The sequence below is a fragment of the Gymnoscopelus braueri genome, assembly GCF_963280865.1.
Source record: "Gymnoscopelus braueri genome assembly, chromosome: 4".
Taxonomy (NCBI): Eukaryota; Metazoa; Chordata; class Actinopteri; order Myctophiformes; family Myctophidae; genus Gymnoscopelus; species Gymnoscopelus braueri.
The window spans coordinates 22,646,166-22,663,665 of record NC_137605.1 but is presented as its reverse complement, the minus strand read 5'-3'; the positions used below and the strand labels follow the sequence as shown (position 1 = coordinate 22,663,665).

At 42.6% G+C, this 17,500-nt stretch overlaps 1 protein-coding gene across 1 annotated transcript in view; it reads right to left on the bottom strand.

Annotated features, from left to right (window-relative positions):
* The window catches only part of tmem145 (transmembrane protein 145), a 54,133-nt gene that overhangs the window by 28,725 nt on the left and 7,908 nt on the right, over positions 1-17,500 (bottom strand). Inside the window, exons 2-4 of the mRNA XM_080426258.1 lie at positions 5,554-5,628; positions 4,648-4,725; positions 2,738-2,824 (exon numbers count right to left, since the gene is read on the bottom strand). Coding sequence (XP_080282384.1) covers positions 2,738-2,824; positions 4,648-4,725; positions 5,554-5,628 — 240 coding nt within the window. The remainder of the gene's footprint in view (positions 1-2,737; positions 2,825-4,647; positions 4,726-5,553; positions 5,629-17,500) is intronic.

Here is a 17,500-nt window from a genome sequence, read left to right as displayed (position 1 = left end):
AACAATGCCCCCCCTAAAAAAACTTTTTTTTATTTATTTTTTTTAAATTTTTATTTTTAATGTAAATTTCGACTAGTCGACTAGTCGACTACTAATTGGTCAAAACAGTCGACTCACACAAATCATTAGTTGTGAATGCCCTACAGAGGCCATATGGTAATCACCTAATCAGAAGATCACCGGTTCCCCTCCTGGCCTCGGTCTACGTGTCAGAAGTGTCCCTGAGAAAGACACTTAACTCATAACTGCTCCCCCCCGAGCGCTTATCATAACCATCTGAGCAGCTGAAATTGAATTTCCCCCACGGGACTAACAAAGGTCTCCCTTTACCTATTGTATCTGACCGTTGACAGTGACGTTCTTTCCCCCAAAATACCCCAACCCCTTCTTAGTTTGGGGTATTTATCAATCTACTTTGAAATAAACATATTGGCATTATTAAATAAGAGGAAGGTAGAGGAGAGACTGGCCCAGAATAATGTGCAGACGGTGTAGAAAGGTCTTAAGAACATGTCCGGCTACAAGCAATCCACCAGCCAATCAGTGGAGGGTAAACAGGATAAAGCCAATTAAGGTTTTCAACAGGTTTGATATTAATGGTTCCCAGGCAAATCCTCCCCTTCGCCCTCCAGCTCATATCCCAGCACAACCCATGTTGCCACTCCCACCCCTCCTCCATCAGCACCCACCCTGTAGGACTGACTGTCACCTCTGACCAGGTGAAGTGTGAACTGAGGAGGCTACACCAGGGCAAGTCTGCAGGGCCCGATGGCATCAGTCCATGGGTGCTGAAGACGTGGGCAGAACAGCTGGCAGCAGTGTTCGAGCATCTCTTCAATCTCTCATTGAGACTGAAGAGGGTGCCCGAGCGGTGGAAGACAGCCTACATAGTCCCAGTGCCCAAAGGAGTGCATCCTAGTACTCTCAACTTTATTAGATGTACTGATCAAAACCACCTCTTACTGAATATTAGGAAGATCAAAGAGCTGGTAGACACCAGACGGAGTAAGAAGAGGACCTCTGGACCCATTACCATCCAGGGGGAGGAGGTAGAGATTGTGGACTCCTACAAGTTCTTGGGCGTCCACCTGAACAAAGATCTGGACTGAAGAGACAACACAGAGGCTGTCTACAAAAGGGGACAGAGCAGACTGTACCTCCTGAGGAGGCTCAAGTCCTCTAATGTGTGTAGTAGGCTATTGAAAATGTTTTAGCCGTCTGCAGTAGCCAGCATCTTGTTTTATGCAGTCAGTGGTATGCTGGGGAGGTGGCATCCAGGCCTGGGAGCTGAACAAGCTCAATACAATCACAAAGAAGGCCATCTCTGTTGTTGGACTCCGAATGGAAGGGCTGCAGTCAGTTGCAGAGAGGAGGATTAGGGACAAACTAAACTCCATCCTGGTTAATCCCTCCCATCCACTCTTTGGCGAGCTGCAGGATATAGGGTGAGCACCTTCAGCCAGAGGCTCACTCTCCCGAAGATGAAAACAGAGCGGTACAAAGGTTCTTTTATGCCAACTGCCATCAGACTGCATAATGCATGAGAACTCTTTCCTTAGCATTATGGTTCTGTGTCGGCCCTGTTCTTGGCTTTGGTCAAGCTGTATGACACTGCATCACGTCGAGTTAAACTTTGTTGAACGGACATGTTTGACACCTCAGCATGCATTGGTTACTCTCTCCCCTGCCACCGTGCATTAAAACCGGGAAAACATGTTATTTTAGATTTTAGCGTTGGCTATTCAAAAATAGCAAACATACAAGCTCACAGCGCGTCACTTCATGCCACGCTGCAAGCTTGTACATCTGCAATTTTTGAACATTTTTTGAATAATCTTTATGAATGTTGAATAATTGTGCATTTGTTTTAACACAAATCTTGTCTTCTGGGGGGTCTCTGGCACAAAACATTTTCAGATGGGGCGTCAGCGGCCAAATATATATATCAATTTGGGGGTCCTTGGCATGAAAAAGTTTGAGAACTACTGATTTAGAAGGCATTTGTAGAATCAGGTCTTAATGGGTTAACGTAACAGCTTGAGAATTAATTAGGGAGTGGACGTTAAATCTAACCAGGCTTTTTCAATTAAGTGAAGATTTCATTTGCAATGTAGATGGAATACCCCCCCCCCCTGCTGTTGCAGTCCAGCCAAAAACAAAACAAAACAAACAAGTTGAATGGAATGCATAATTCAAATAAGTGGAACGGTGTAAATCAATACCACATATCAGAGGCATTGGGGTTGTGATTACAAAAGGCAACTACATAACACAGACGATTAGTTGGCTGTGTGTGTGCGCGCGTGTGTGCGTGTGCGTGTGTGCGTGTGTGTGTGTGTGTGTGTGTGTGTGTGTGTGTGTGTGTGTGTGCGCATGCGTGCGTGCGTGCGTGCGTGCGTTCAACAAAACAGTCATGTCTCTCTCTGGTAGTCACAAGGACCAATTACTAAAGTGATTTAATTATCTATCCTGTCCATGTGTGTTAAACAAGATATTAAGTGCTTTAATAATGCAGCAAGTATATTAACCAGGGCCATTACAATGGGTGTGATTTTAAAAGGCAATTAAATGGTGCTTGGTACTGTACATGTATGTGTCTTTGCATGTATGTGTGTGTGTGTGTGTGTGTGTGTGTGTGTGTGTGTGCGCGTGTGTGTGTGTGTGTGTGTGTGTGTGTGTGTGTGTGCGCGTGTGTGCGTGCGTGTGTGCGTGCGTGTGTGCGTGTGTGTGTTCTTACCACACAGCCTGACCAGGTGTAGCGCGTGGTGAGGTTGATGACCTGGTTGTTTTCAGGCCTGAGAACGGCCTCCTTCTGGTAACAGTTCTGCACATGGGAGCAGATAGGAGGCGATCAGACATGTTCGCACAGAGAAAACAAATCACTGTGTTCAGACGTGCCATGGGTGGCTATTCTTTAGGTCACCCCCTAACCCCCAGGGGTCCTTGAGGGGGTCCCCAGCAAATGTAGTTAATATACCATAAAAATCTGTTTAACCACTTTAACCCTATATACAGTATCTACAAGCTCTGCAATTTTCAAACTATTTTGGAAAAACATGTTCTTTTCACAAAACAAATCTTGTCTGCCACAATTATTTTTTTGACGGGGGTCCACGGCCAAATACACACCAATTTAGGGGTCCACTCCTTAACATGAAAATCTTTGAGAACCACAGCTTTAGGTAGTCTGTTATGCTATATGCACCTGGAAACACCCCAATGACACACACACTGTTAGGCAACCCCCCGCGTATTCCCACGAACATCCAAGTAATTTGTCTATGTCAACATGGTTTAATAGACACAAGGGATCACAACACATCCTGTGTATAAATAATTTATAGAGCTTTAATTAAGGACATCTCAAGAGTAGCTAAGTGGAAGAAACTGAAGGTCTGCCTTGATTAAATAGCATTTTGACATGACATAATATTTTACATTATTTATGAGCTAGAGAGTAGAAAACTAACACCAGCCAAACACTAGTTGGCCAATACCCAACATCAAGTGTACGGCAATTTAGTGAACCTATTCTGTTCTTTTCTGTTCTATTCGATTCGATTAATTTATTGACAAGTCAAATAGTGAAGGCAACTTGATTTACCAGCCCTTGTGGCATATAGACGGAAAAGGTTTGTTTCCTGACCTGAATACAGTGTCATAGACTGATGACATGTCATGAGAGTGAGAACAAATTAACCGAAAGCTGTGTGCCCTACAGGGAAGATCATGCCATTTATAACTCCCTGGATGTTATCCTTATAGTCCAGAACAAGTCTCTCCTAATGCAGAGCTCTAACAACTAACACTAAGCCTGGACCTGATAAGATCATTATTTGATGGATCTGCCCACTTCCAGATAGTCACTTGTCAGTGTAATTTAATTGGCTTGGAGTCACTTGCTGGTCAACCACGGGCCAAGGTCACTTCGTTTTTTTTATGGCGTGGCACCGAAAAGGGCCAGCTGTGTAGAACAGCGTTGGGTCTGTATGTATTGGCACAGGCTAATCACAGCTCAGTAACAGTAGCAAACAATGCTCACATCTTAGCTCTTAGCTCATTGGTCATATGTATAGGCATTGTTCAAGATTATATCCCACAAAAAACTACACAGCTCAGTTTATGCTGCAATCAATCACAGCTCAGCAACATTACGACATACTGTACAACTTGCATTAGGATCTTAGCTCATCATTGGTAATCACTGATGGATAGGCTCTGTTCAAGATTCTATATCACTGTAGCATGTAGCAGATGGAAGAAAGCAATTCTCCCACTACAATAAGCTGAAGCAATGTTTCAAGGTGCAGGCTAATGCTTCCATTAGCATGTTAATACATATTTGTTGATGTGTAGGCATTGTTCAAGATATATTCATATCTCTTCGCCAGCTCAGCTATCGCTGCTAAGCTCACGTTAGCACATTTAGAACATCATTGCTACTTTGTTCTCAAACTGCACACACTTGCTATCCATAGCTACAGATTGCACTGGGAAGCCACGCTGAGACTCTGTCTTGTTTTTGGAAGGGGGCCTGTGGGTTGGCATGAAGAAGTATGCGGATATTTCAACCCGAGTGGTGCTCCCTTTAATACAGAGTTCTTTTTCCTCGCAGCCCAAGAGACACAAGGGATATCAGCATCTCACCTTCTCATGCCTCTTGTACACAGCTGGCCACTGTGTGCTGTCATCAAAGTAGAGCAGGATGTTCTGACAGCATCGAGACTGAGCAGGAGAGAGAGAGAAAGAGAGGAGAGAGAGAGAATGTGAGATAACAAAAGAGCAGAGGGAGAGGAAGAGAGAGATTGAAAGAGAGCCAGGAGAAAGAGAGGGAGAGAGAGAGAGAGAGAGAGAGAGAGAGAGAGATAGAGAGAGAGAGAGAGAGAGAGAGAGAGAGAGAGAGAGATAGAGAGAGAGAGAGAGAGAGAGAGAGAGAGAGAGAGAGAGAGAGAGAGAGAAGAGAGAGAGAGAGAGAGAGTCGAGGGAGGGGAGGGGAGGAGAGTGAGAGGGTGTGAGATTTATACGACACAATCTGGTTCAAAGTCCGCAGGCTAACAGGACAGCAGGATGAAAGGGCAAAACAGGAATAGAAGGCTAGAGAAAAGGGAGGGAAAATGTAAGAGAGGAAAGGAAAGGAAAGAGGACAAGTTGAGAGGTGGAGTGTGGCAGACAGGAACAGCCGGAGGAGGAGAAAGCTCACGGAAGAAGGGAAGAGCGATAGCGTCAATTTAGCAGAAAAAGGAAGGGAGAAGGAGAGGCAAACGGAGTAAAGTGGAACAGAGAGAAAGTGGCAGAAGTCATGAAAGAAGATCTCTAAAATATTTATGATTTCCGTGATAAAGTATAATCTACTTTATAGTAGATAGTAGAGTGGCAAAAAACTGAAGGAAACCAAAGTGACATGCATTCTCTCTCTCACACACACACACACACACGGCCATCAACATTTTAAATGCTTTATTTGAATGCAGAAATTATTTCACAATGAAAAGGATTCAATAAATATAATACATAACACACAAATGCACTCACATACACAATAAGTCACCCTACCTTATTGTAGCGGAACCGGAAGTCAAGTCTCCCAAAGTCGGTGAGAAAGCAGAAGCGTGTGAGAAACAGCCAGTCCTGTAATCACATATGAAAAGAGAGGAATGGCAGGATTAGAGAGGCATTCATTGTCACTTTATTTGCCATTTTCGCACATCCTACTCACACATGCATAATATAGACGCTTTAACACATCCTCAGAGAGGCGAGAGAACATGACATTCAAGTGCAGCTTCAATGCCATGCTCAAGGGCTTTTTGGCAGCGGACGTGGGTGCTGTACTATACTGTAGCTGTGATACCTGACAACCCCCTCGAGCGCCAGGTGGGAGAGGTGAGTAGACACTCGGAAAGTGTGTGTGTGTTTGGGGGTGGAATAAAGCCAACAGATCATTGAAGTGAAACACTTAAAGGAGTAGTTCACCCAAAAACATACTTATTTTCCATCAATTATACACCCCATGAAACCTTGAATTCATGGAAAATGATCGGTGGAAAATGACCGGTGGAGACTCAAAGAGTCTCCGTTGAGTCTCCTATTGACTGATGACCCGGTCATCAAATTATTGGCTCAGGAATGGCTCAAAAACAAATAAATCTCCATGAATTCAGGGCTTCATCGGGTGTAATTGATCAAATATACGTATTTTTTTTGCGTGAACTACTCCTTTAATAAATATTTTCTTTTCTTTAGAGGGAATTGAATAGTTTATATATATTAATATTACCATGCTCTCTGTCCTATTGTGCTAGATGTGCGGTCCTGTCATTACTGTTGTACTTTAGCCAGGTGTTCTAGTCTCGTGTAGCCAGACAACTATTCCACAATCTTAGTTCGAATGCTTCTGTAACTAGTCTGTAACTACATTACAGATTATTTTGATTTATATTAGGCCAAATTTGCGCAACTGTAAAGACGAAACGGAAGCGGGGAGGAGACGTCACATCCGCTTTATCCTCTGATCATTTTCAGAGCTTCCTGTGTATTGTATGTCTTTATAGGTCTTGATGAATTGAATACGCAGGACCACAATGGAAATGGAAACATAAGCCCTCAGAGCTTTTTCTGTTATCCTTTTCGCATTACTGTATAACTGTAGGCTCTTTGCAAACTGAAAAATCAATCAATCAATCAATCAATCAATCAATCAATCAATCAATCCGGACTGTATGACGGACGCATTTGAAAATTGTGGGAGGCAACAGTCTGGCTTGCGACTACAGGTGTTCTGCACCTGGAAATGACTGATTTCTGATAATGCGGCCATAAGGGTTGGGGGAGAGAGAGAGAGAGAGAGAGAGAGAGAGAGAGAGAGAGAGAGAGAGAGAGAGAGAGAGAGAGAGAGAGAGAGAGAGAGAGAGGGAGAGGGAGAGAGCATAGCAGACCTGTGCAGGCAGAGGACCTTATCCTATCCTATCCTATCCTATCCTATCCTATCCTATCCTATCCTATCCTATCCTATCCTACATATAATTAAGGAAACCTCTGTGGACAAGATCTGTCTGTCCTGCCCGGCTCTCCTCAATGGCTGGAGCAATTGATCTGAATTCAGACACGGCCATTGCCCATAAGCATATGCACCAAATGACGACGCCTGTTTTTAACGGGTAAAAAAATGTAAGCTGTTTATTAGCACTTTTATGTCAACACCGGAGATTCGGAGTTTGGCCTATGGGAGCTATCGTCGGCATGCTTACAGCCGTCGCCATGGTTATAGCGCCCCAAGCTATGGGATGAATGATCAAACTGCGTACGGCCACTGTTAGACAGAGAACGCTGCAAACTTATAAAGGACTTTCATTTACGCCCCGTGTCCACTCACTGCGTTTCATGAGAGGGAGGGCGCTTTGGATATCATCTTCATGCCACAAGCACGCAGAATCACACACGCAATGTTCTAATCCAGGTGCGACGGGTCTGGCCGTGTGTGTGTGTGTGTGTGTGTGTGTTCGCTGTGGGTTCGCGACGGTGCGCGCGTGTGTGTGTTGGAACTGTTTATGAGTGGGTGTGTGTGTGTGTTCTCCGTGGGTGCAGCTATGGGTTAAAGCAGGGGTGGGCAACCACCCCTTTTTGATTTACCAGGTGATCTGATAGGTTGAGGTTAATCAATTAACTGGCGTTAATAATTTGCTCGATTAAATGTATAGATTTTGGGGGGGGGGGGGGGGGGGGGGGGGGGGGGCTAGTGAAAGTTACAGGTATGGTGTGAGTGATATCAAATGTGAGCTTACCATAATCACAGTAATCCTTAATCATATTCCATCATATTCAAGGGCTTTTGGAGAAAAAAGAGACAGACTCCATAGAGCACTGCAGAGGGGAGGTGTGTGTGAGCTGATGCTCCTTGACGCTTGTTAACGTTCAAGGCAATTATGCATTTTCGGTTTCGGACAAGAATTTTCCTTTTGGGCCTAAAAAACGCTGCTTATCAATTCATCGATGAATCGACCGATAAGGTTATCAACTATCAATTAATGAATTCATCGATAATTTGCATCCCTAGTTGAGGTGATCAAGAATTGAGTTGAATTGAACAATCATTATCGTTTTGATAATGGCTACATAGTCAGAATTCCACTTAAATTCCACATTAAATTACCGACTCATTCGGTTAGGTGTTATCAAATCCTTGATTTATTATATGCTTGTAATATTCTAATATTATAAAAGCAATGGTGTTTTTCCACTGTCTGGCACTGGATGATCACACCAGCCTTGGAAAACGGCCTAAGTGTTCGTATGCCTGAAAAGGTTGCTCACCCGTGGGTTCAAGGAAAAGATGGTACAGTACAGGAAGTAGCATAAAGAGACTGGGGAGTCACCAATGAGACGGCTGCCTAGTATAGGTGGTACAGTATAGAAGGGATGGGTCATAAGTAAGGGAAGGGGGGAGGGGCGCAAAGAGACTTGTCCTACTCTTAATATTATTCAGCAGCCCATAAGCTTGGCAGCATGAGAGTAGATAATAGTGCTGATGGCATAGTTCACTGGGCTTACATAAGACACTGCGGCATCGGCAAAGGTGGCATCAGTCAGGAGAATACACGTGTATATATACATATCATAGAGATCCATACATCCACTGTCCACAGATAGGTGTATATGCACCATGGTGAAGCAGAAGGAGAACAACGGTGCTAACACTAGGTCTCTGTAAAACTAAATGGGACATGTGCACCCCCCAACACACACGCACACACGCATGCATGCGCGCGCATGCACGCACACACGCACACGCACAAATATTAAAGAAGTACGAAATTACTACAGGGCTGTGTAAGAGCCAGAATGTGACATAATAGGGATGATATAAATATGGCATTGTGTCAACTGCACCAACTTCTTTTAAAAGTTTCTTACTGAGTGCACAGTAAAGTTAGTTACTTTAGTTCCTTAAAAATGGGTTTAATCATCTTTCTCATTTGTATTTTCACAACTACTTCTCTTGTCTGTTTTACAGTCTGTGAAATATTGCTCAGGCCTTTAGGGGGATCATCGCCTAATGGACAAGAAGAGAAGGTTTTCAACTCCTTTGATAAATCACAAATTTCACTGGATAACAGTTAATACTTTGATCCATTTCTTTTCTTTTTTTATAACTTTACTTTGATATATTTCTATATGATGGTACAATAATACTGTTAATGTATTACTACTAGTGTTTGATAAGTGTAATACTAATACTAACATTACACAATATATATTTTCAAAGAAATGTGTATGTGCTGTTTGGAAACATATTCCACCCCTTTCACTTTGGCAAACCTTGATTCAAATAGGCTAGGTAGTACACAATGTTACCTTCAGAAGCCTAATTAGTTGGTCCAGAAAGAACAATCACAGTCTTCAATAGAGAGGAGCAGAGGACTTTCAGTTAGTTAATGAAAACCCTGAGGTAAAGACTCCATCATAATGACTGGAACATTCCAGGCAGTCTCTGAACCACATGGGGACAGTCTGCCACACATCAAGGAAAAGAACAATACAATCCAGATATACAGTAGTCAAAACAGGCCGTCCCTCCAATAATGACCAGAACATTTCAGACTCTGAATGACATGGGGACAGCCCTCCATATCATCAAGCAACTAGAAAAAGTGCTCCTCGGAGCACAGGTCTCCGCCAGGTCATGTAGGTTATTGTGGGCCAGCAATGTTCAGAATTTGCCAATCAGGCTGGAATACAAAAAATCGGACGGAACCATCTTGATCACTTGACTATAGAGATAATGTGTACTGATTTGCATGATGTTTGGACAAAATTTGTAGGAGTAATATAAAAAAGAAAAATCGGCCTCCTGGTGGCGCTATAATAGGGCAATGTTAAAAGGGTAGCGTTTGGTCTTCAACATAGTGCGAATGTGCGTGCAAAGTTCCACCGCAATCGGACGCTGTGTTCATGATTTGCGGCATTTTGTTCAAAACGGGCCACTCCTGCAAACTTTAGATGTTAATGTTAGCCAATCAAGATGGAATATGAAAAATCAAACACATCCATCTTGATCACATGACTATAGAGATCATGTGTACCGATTTGCGTGAAATTTGGATAAAATCGGAAGGCTTAATCTCAGAATATGTGTTTTACATAAGTCAGCCTCCTGGTGGCGCTATAAAAGGCTAATGTGAAAAATACAGGGCAGATGTTTTTTCTTGGCCTCTAGTGAGTATGCGTGCAAAGTTTCATGCAGATCGGTGCAGTTACAGTTAAAAATGCAAATTGGCCTTTTATAGCGCCACCATGAGGCTGATTTGAAAATGTTCAAGTGCCATTTCTTCCTAGGCCTAGTGGGAATATGCGTGTGAAATTTCACAGAAAGCGCAAGCTGCGTTCATGATTTGAGGCATTTAGTTAAAAATGGACCAATCCTGCAAACTTTGGAAGCCAACCTTAGCCAATCAGGATGGTATATGGAAAATCATACAGATCTGTGTTGATCACATGACTATAGAGATACTGTGTACTGATTTGCGTGATGTTTGGATAAAATATGTAGGAGTAATTTAAAAAAATGGGTTTTGCACAAATCGGCCTCCTGGTGGCGCTATAACAGGGCCATAAAAAAAATTGAGGCAGAGGTTCTGAATTGGCACCCAGGGAGTGTGTGTGCACAGTTTCGCAGCGACCGGGCCAACGGTGCTGGAGATTAGCCGTTCGCAGACAGATGGACACACGGACGGACGGACGGACGGACGGGGTGCAAAACATACACTCTCGCCATGCCTTTCGGCCTGGCGGAGACAATGAAAGAAGCATCATCATACAATACAGTTAATAAATCAGGCTATCCCTTTAACCTGTGCACCTGGGCAAGAAGCAAAGTACAGTATATTGAGAAATATATGCTTTGGCACCTGTTTCCATCTTCTTTGTCAGTATAATGAAACAGTGTCCTGCATAATGCTCTAAAAAACTGGATACTCTTTTAACAATGGGTTGACATATAAAATATGGGTTTGTGAAAAAAACAAATCTTGGACTTTTTCCATTCAGCCGCTGTTCTCTGTCCTTGAAGAAATAAAACCAACAACTTATCTCAGGGATGCATCTACAGTACCATTGTTAAGATCATCTGGGGGCTTAACATACGTTTTTTTTATCTGCCCTACAGTAGGTTTGGTGGAAATTGCTTTCTGTACAACATAATCGAACAAAGCACACAGTTAAATCCCTTACGGGTCCATTCATACACTCTCAGAGTGTATCTGTATAAACAATTTGGATTTTACAGCGTAGCAATAGTGGCAAACAGACCCAGATCCCCTATGCTTAAGAGATATTGAATGGAAACTGTTGGTGTGGTTAGTTTTTTTGAATCCCCAAGAGGCATAAGTATAATAATACAAGTGTTATATTCTTTATAAAGTATGTTATTTAGATAGATGCTAGGTTTAATGTCTACCTGCAGTTACATGGCTGCTGTTACATGGTTGCTTGGTACGGTATTTACCTGACTGCCTACTGTTGTTTGACCTACAGTAGGGTTCATGCTGCTTGCTATCATAGGGCCAAGGGAAGGGTGGGCCATCTTTTGATTGAACACCATTGAAAATTTATTCTAAACGGATAGAAGCACAAACAAGCCAGTGCATACATCTGATTGGCCCACAGTTTGCACACTCAAATCTGACTGTTTTGAGTGGTGTCAAACAAAGAGGAAGCACTACTTGGATTGGGCTGACGTTGTCCAACATGGCATCTCAAATGTGTCAATGAAAACCTCAATCTTTAGCAAGCTAACACCATGGAAAAACCTGCAAACTATAGCACCATGAACAGACCGTGTTTGTTTATGTGTGTGTGTGCGTGTGCGTGTGCGTGTGCGTGTGCGTGTGTGTGCGCGTGCGTGCGCGTGCGTGCGCGTGCGTGCGTGCATGCGTGCGTGCGTGCGTGTGTTAAGACAAGACATGACACAACGTTAAAAGGGATCTATACTTGGTGCCTGTTTTGGTAAACAATTACAAACCAGCGGACTGAATATCTGACACATACTTGGAACCGTATTATGACTGACATGTTTGTGAAAAAGTCTATTCTGCGGTTTCAACTCAGCTATTCTAATACTGCAGGTACTGTATTTGTGATGTGTTTATTGTGGAAATTCATATAGTGATGATAATTAGAATATGCTGATGTGCAGCCTACCCCCGCAATTCATAAAGAACAGCTGCTTTATTACATAGAAATGTATCAAAAATCACTTGCGCACCACCATGAACAATGACAGACTGAGTGACCTTGGAGTGCTGTGCGACAGTAAGCGTGCCACACTTAATGTGGAGTCCAAGAGAGCGAAGGCCTTGGATGTAGTAGATTTGTTCATATGGTCATTTAGTAGCCGACTTGGAAACCACAAATTGCTGTTTTTAGTTGTTTTGGTCATTGCTCTTCTAAATTGTGGGTACTCATCACTGTTTGAGAATGATTGAGTACTGCTTATTCAACTTAACACTGCTAACTATACAGAAAGGAATAGATATTCTTTAATGAACACTTAATAAGAACCATTATGATTCTAAACAGCTGCTTTAGGTAAGGTGTTACACAGATTATTGTATTACTATTGCCTCAGTGCCAATTCCACTTTAAAAAATACTGTGTGCTGATTGAGTTGAAGAGCACTGATTATAAGGCACTTGTTATAGCAGTTATTGTTCCCAGTCCCACTGATAATTATCTCTACCAGCCAGAATGCAGGGCAAGAGATTATTTCATTTCATTTCATTTCAACCTTTATTTAATTCTCGGAAAACACACTGAGGGCTGAGACCCTCTTTTCCAGTGGTGCCGAGATTCTGAGAAAAGCAACAATATGAAGAAAAAGCTGTACTTAAGCAAAGCCTGTAAGGTGTTTATGTTTTCATCCTTGTCTGTTTGTTTGTTTCTATCTGTCTGTCTGTCTGTCTGTCTGTCTGTGTTTTGGGCTCATCTTGTTACTGACTACTACTTATTCTACTCAACAGATAGTATACTGTGAAATCAACTGATTTTGTTTATATAAAAAGTAATCTCTCATGACAGATTCTGCTAACAGTTAGCAGAACACAGAAGCACCCGGGAGGAAGTGGACTAAGAAAGAGGAGCCAAACCGAGCTCCTGTCTCTAGACAAAAAAGGAAGTGGTGCCCCCAAAATTAAAAAAGGAGAAACAAATATTTTTTACTGAATGGGTTCCCAGATTGTATAAAAAGTGACATACTATTTGTGTCACAATTCAGAGGCCACGCACTTTGTAGGATGTATATTTGAAGGCATACCAAGGCCTGTCCATTTTGTAGGCTCCTTAAAATACTTTGCACAGTGCATTTTGCACCAGCCACATCAGCTTCAACAGGAGAGCAATGGCAGAGTAAAATACTCACGCTGCAAATACGTTTCAGATTTTTTTTTTACTCGAAATTTGTTGTTTAAACTTCAAATCTGTGGTCTATTTATCAAGATGGAGCCTACTTGAAAATTTGCTCCGATGTTTTCAGAGAATTCGGAGAGCTGACATGTCTTGCCAGAGCGCTGAAGCTTATTCGTGTACAAGCGTCGCCCATGTACACTACTCAAAGCAGCCTGTCCTTGGCTAGTCCTTTGCAAATGTTCCCCTTGTTTCAACATCTCCGTAGTCACGACTGAGATGTTGTGGGTATAATCTAACAGGCAATGGGTTTCAATTTATTTTGGTAGATTAGATATTAAAGTATACTACAGATTGAAGTACACAATTGTCCCTTTCTTAGATTAACTTTTTGCTGTTTTCAAATTTGATGCTTTGTATGGTCCTGTTAACACATTGGGTGCCAAAACCGTATATATACGGTTTTTCAAAAAAATAAATAATAATAATAATAATAATAATAATTGTTTTCATTTTTTTTCTTTTCTTCACAGCACCAGGAGATATCATTGTTCGAAGATTTAGACTCCAATCCACTTCCTGGTTAACTTATGACTTCAAAAACCTGTATCTCGGCTCCTGTGTACTTTTTTTTTTTACAATGTTAATTTAACTATTTTCAACTGGCTGCAACTATGGAACGGATTACCGAATGTTTTAAAAAAAAAATCCCCCGATTGTACGAGACCTGTATGTGTGTAATGAGGGGATCATCGTGAGGACGGTGATCACTGAAAATATTTTGTGACTACTTGAAAAAGGTTCAAAAATGGTTAAAAATCCTGGCACTCAACATATAATATTTTAATAAACCTCTGGCACCCCAAGTGTTAATGTGAACCTTTCAGTAATATTTTTAAAACATGCATCATTATCCTCAGTCCTCAGGGATTATTAAGGCTAGGCCGTTTTAAATCTGATGGTGGTTATTTGCAGAAGACATTTGCATTTCTGTGAAATGTTTTATTTTATGTTTTTATTATTCCAAGGAACATCACATTTGAGGAAACAAGCTCATTCTCTGGTGACAGCAGGAGGACTTCATCCATAAATCAACATGTTTATTCATGTATTATGTTAAATTCATGGTCTCTATTATTCACTGTATTCATTCCATTCTGGTTATTTATATTTCATAAATAAAGATTGTTTGTGTGTGATCGTGTCTGTTTTAAGCTCATTAGAGTTGTATTATACACGAGTACATAAACAAAAGATTACTTGATAAACAAATGTACAAAGTCAGAGATAAGTGTCAACATAATCACATTGTCTCACCACCCTGCTTCACATCTTCCTACCTCACCTGGGTTCAACATGTTAAAGTACAGTACGGTGCCGATGATAAACCAGTGCCTAATAAATAGTTGCTTTCAATTGTCCCTTAAATGTTTATTCTTAGAAACAGACTTTGTAAAAGTTGCCCCCAAAGCAGCATTCTACATTTATTTATTTCATATAGTACGTAGTCCATGTAGATCCTGCACATGAAACAGATGCACTTAACAAAAACCAAACGGTAGTATGAAAGGGGATTACAATGCACAGCACACACAGCTCATAGAGCAGCGAGTTTTGTTGCACAATCACATTACCTGGAGTACAAGGCCCTCCGTAGTTCTGTTGCATTGCACAATTCAGATGCGTGGCCCCCCGACATGGGACACAGACCCTTGATGACAGCTGACACACTGGGATAAACCTTTAACAATGTGTGTATCTTTGTAGGAGAAAGAGGTCTATGCTGGCCTTCATTTTTTGCTCTTGCCCTCGGGTTGCCCCCTATTTAACTGTTGTTCCCCCCTGGCCCCCACCCCCTCTCTCCCCTGTGAAAATACTCTGGATCTGCCCTTGCTCTGGATAAAAGCATTCGCTAAATGCCTAAACTGTGAATTATGAATTATACAGTAGTACCTTGGCAGCAAGTTCTTTAAAGCACTGCTTCTCAACGTGGGGTCCAAGAACCCTGAGGGGTCCTTGAAAGGGTTCCAGGAGGTCCCTAGCTAAATTAATGATAGTATATTAGTAACCAAATAGACCCTTACGTGTCTGTAAATCTGAGAGTATACAGGGACCCGTAATGGTCCTTTAGTTTAAGAGTTAAATGAACACAGGATTTTACAGTGCAGACTGGGGTACCAGAAACAAAAATGGTATCAATTGGGGGTAGGTGGCCTAATACAAACTGTCGGTCCTTGAAATTAAAAAGGTTATTTTTTTCTTTTTTTAAGGAAGCTCTTAGAGCAGGGTCCAACAGCCAAACGTGTCCTTTCTCCAACTGTATTGTTTCCTGACTTCCAGCCAGACCACACACACGAGAACTGTTTGCACGTTCTTCAAAGGCTCTCAAACAGAACCGACGTGTTCATTAAAGCTGCCCTCTGGCTTGGCTGTTTTTGACTTTTGAGCTTTCACCAAAATGAGGAACAAAAAGAAATAGAAAACATCAAATCCCTCGGGGCAAACATTATACAGTAATTACCATTTCCCCCGGCGTTCTCTCTACATAAACAAGCGCAGTCATTTCTTTGCCGGGGAACAAAGTGTGACCGGAGCACCGGAGCATTACGCCGGCACTGCTGCCACAGCTGACAGTGCCGTACATCACTGCAAGCACAAAACTGCAGCCATATTTCAGCCTCCGCCAAGCTTGGCTTTGGCTCTGGAGCCCCTGTGCTATAATTCAACTCAAACTCCACCGAATTCCATAAAAGAACCATGGGTCCCCGCCCCTCCCATCCTCGGGCCCTCCTCCCGGCTCAGTGGTCGCGGGTGACGCTTAAGGCCATCGGCATGGCAACGGGACCGGCGCTGGAAAGTGCACTGTGAGAGGCACTGACCCAAGGCCGGAGCGTCCCCAGAGAGAAGAAGGAGAGAGAGAGACAACGATTGAAGGAGGGATAGGGGTGGAAGGGGGGGTTATATATCACTTGACTGACCAGGGACTGGGAGGGACTGTGAAAGAACCCCTTGTTGAAAGTAGCCTAAGTGCACACACTCATGCACGTGCACAGGTTGTCCCGCAGGAGAGAACGCGGACACACACACACACACACACACACACACACACAGAGCCACCAACTGTCTTGCAAACACACACACACACACACACACACACACACACACACACACACACACACACACACACACACACACACACACACACACACACACACACACACACACACACACACACACACACACACACACACACACACACACACACAACAGTGCATGTAGGCTACACACACTCCACGGCATGCCCAATTGGTCAGAAACAACAAACACACATACACACACTCCTACAGATGGATATACACTCAGACACACACACACACACGCACGCACGTATGCCCGCACGCATGCCCGCGCACGCACACACACACGCACACACGCACACACAATTCCCCCTATCATTGTCATAGCAACCACTGCATGCCTTAGTTTGCAGCTGCCATAGAAACATCAAAAGGCCCGGCCATTTATTCACAACACACACAAACACTTTCATTCTGATGCTGGCTCCCTGCATCCTTCCTTCAAATTACCTTCACAATAACGCAGAGTCCTCACAGTGCTGGCTGAACAAATGGCTTTCAGAACGACTAATTGGGCTCTATGAGCTGATTCCTTCCACTTGTCCACACAAAAACACCCAGGACCACTCATGTGTAGGCCTGTCACGATCATGACATTTCAGCTGACGATTAGCTGTCATTAATTAACGATTTAATTGTGTTTTTGACATTGGACATTGGAACGCACATAAATAAGAACTACGTTTCTGTTTGCCTTTAAGGCTTTGTAAACAAAAATGGCACAGGTTACAGATATGACAAATAACTTAAATACGGTATACAAAGAAATGACTGACAAGTTCAAAATGTAATAGAAGTAGCGTAAATACCGGTAGTCCATCTGCAAGCCCACAACGCGTCACATCGAAAATGTTAATGTATGAAGATTTTCAACAATTATGACGATTATGCGAAATAATTATGATTATTCTTATTTTCCCTTCTGTTTTGATCAAATAATTACGATCAGGAGATTTTGTAAGAATTAA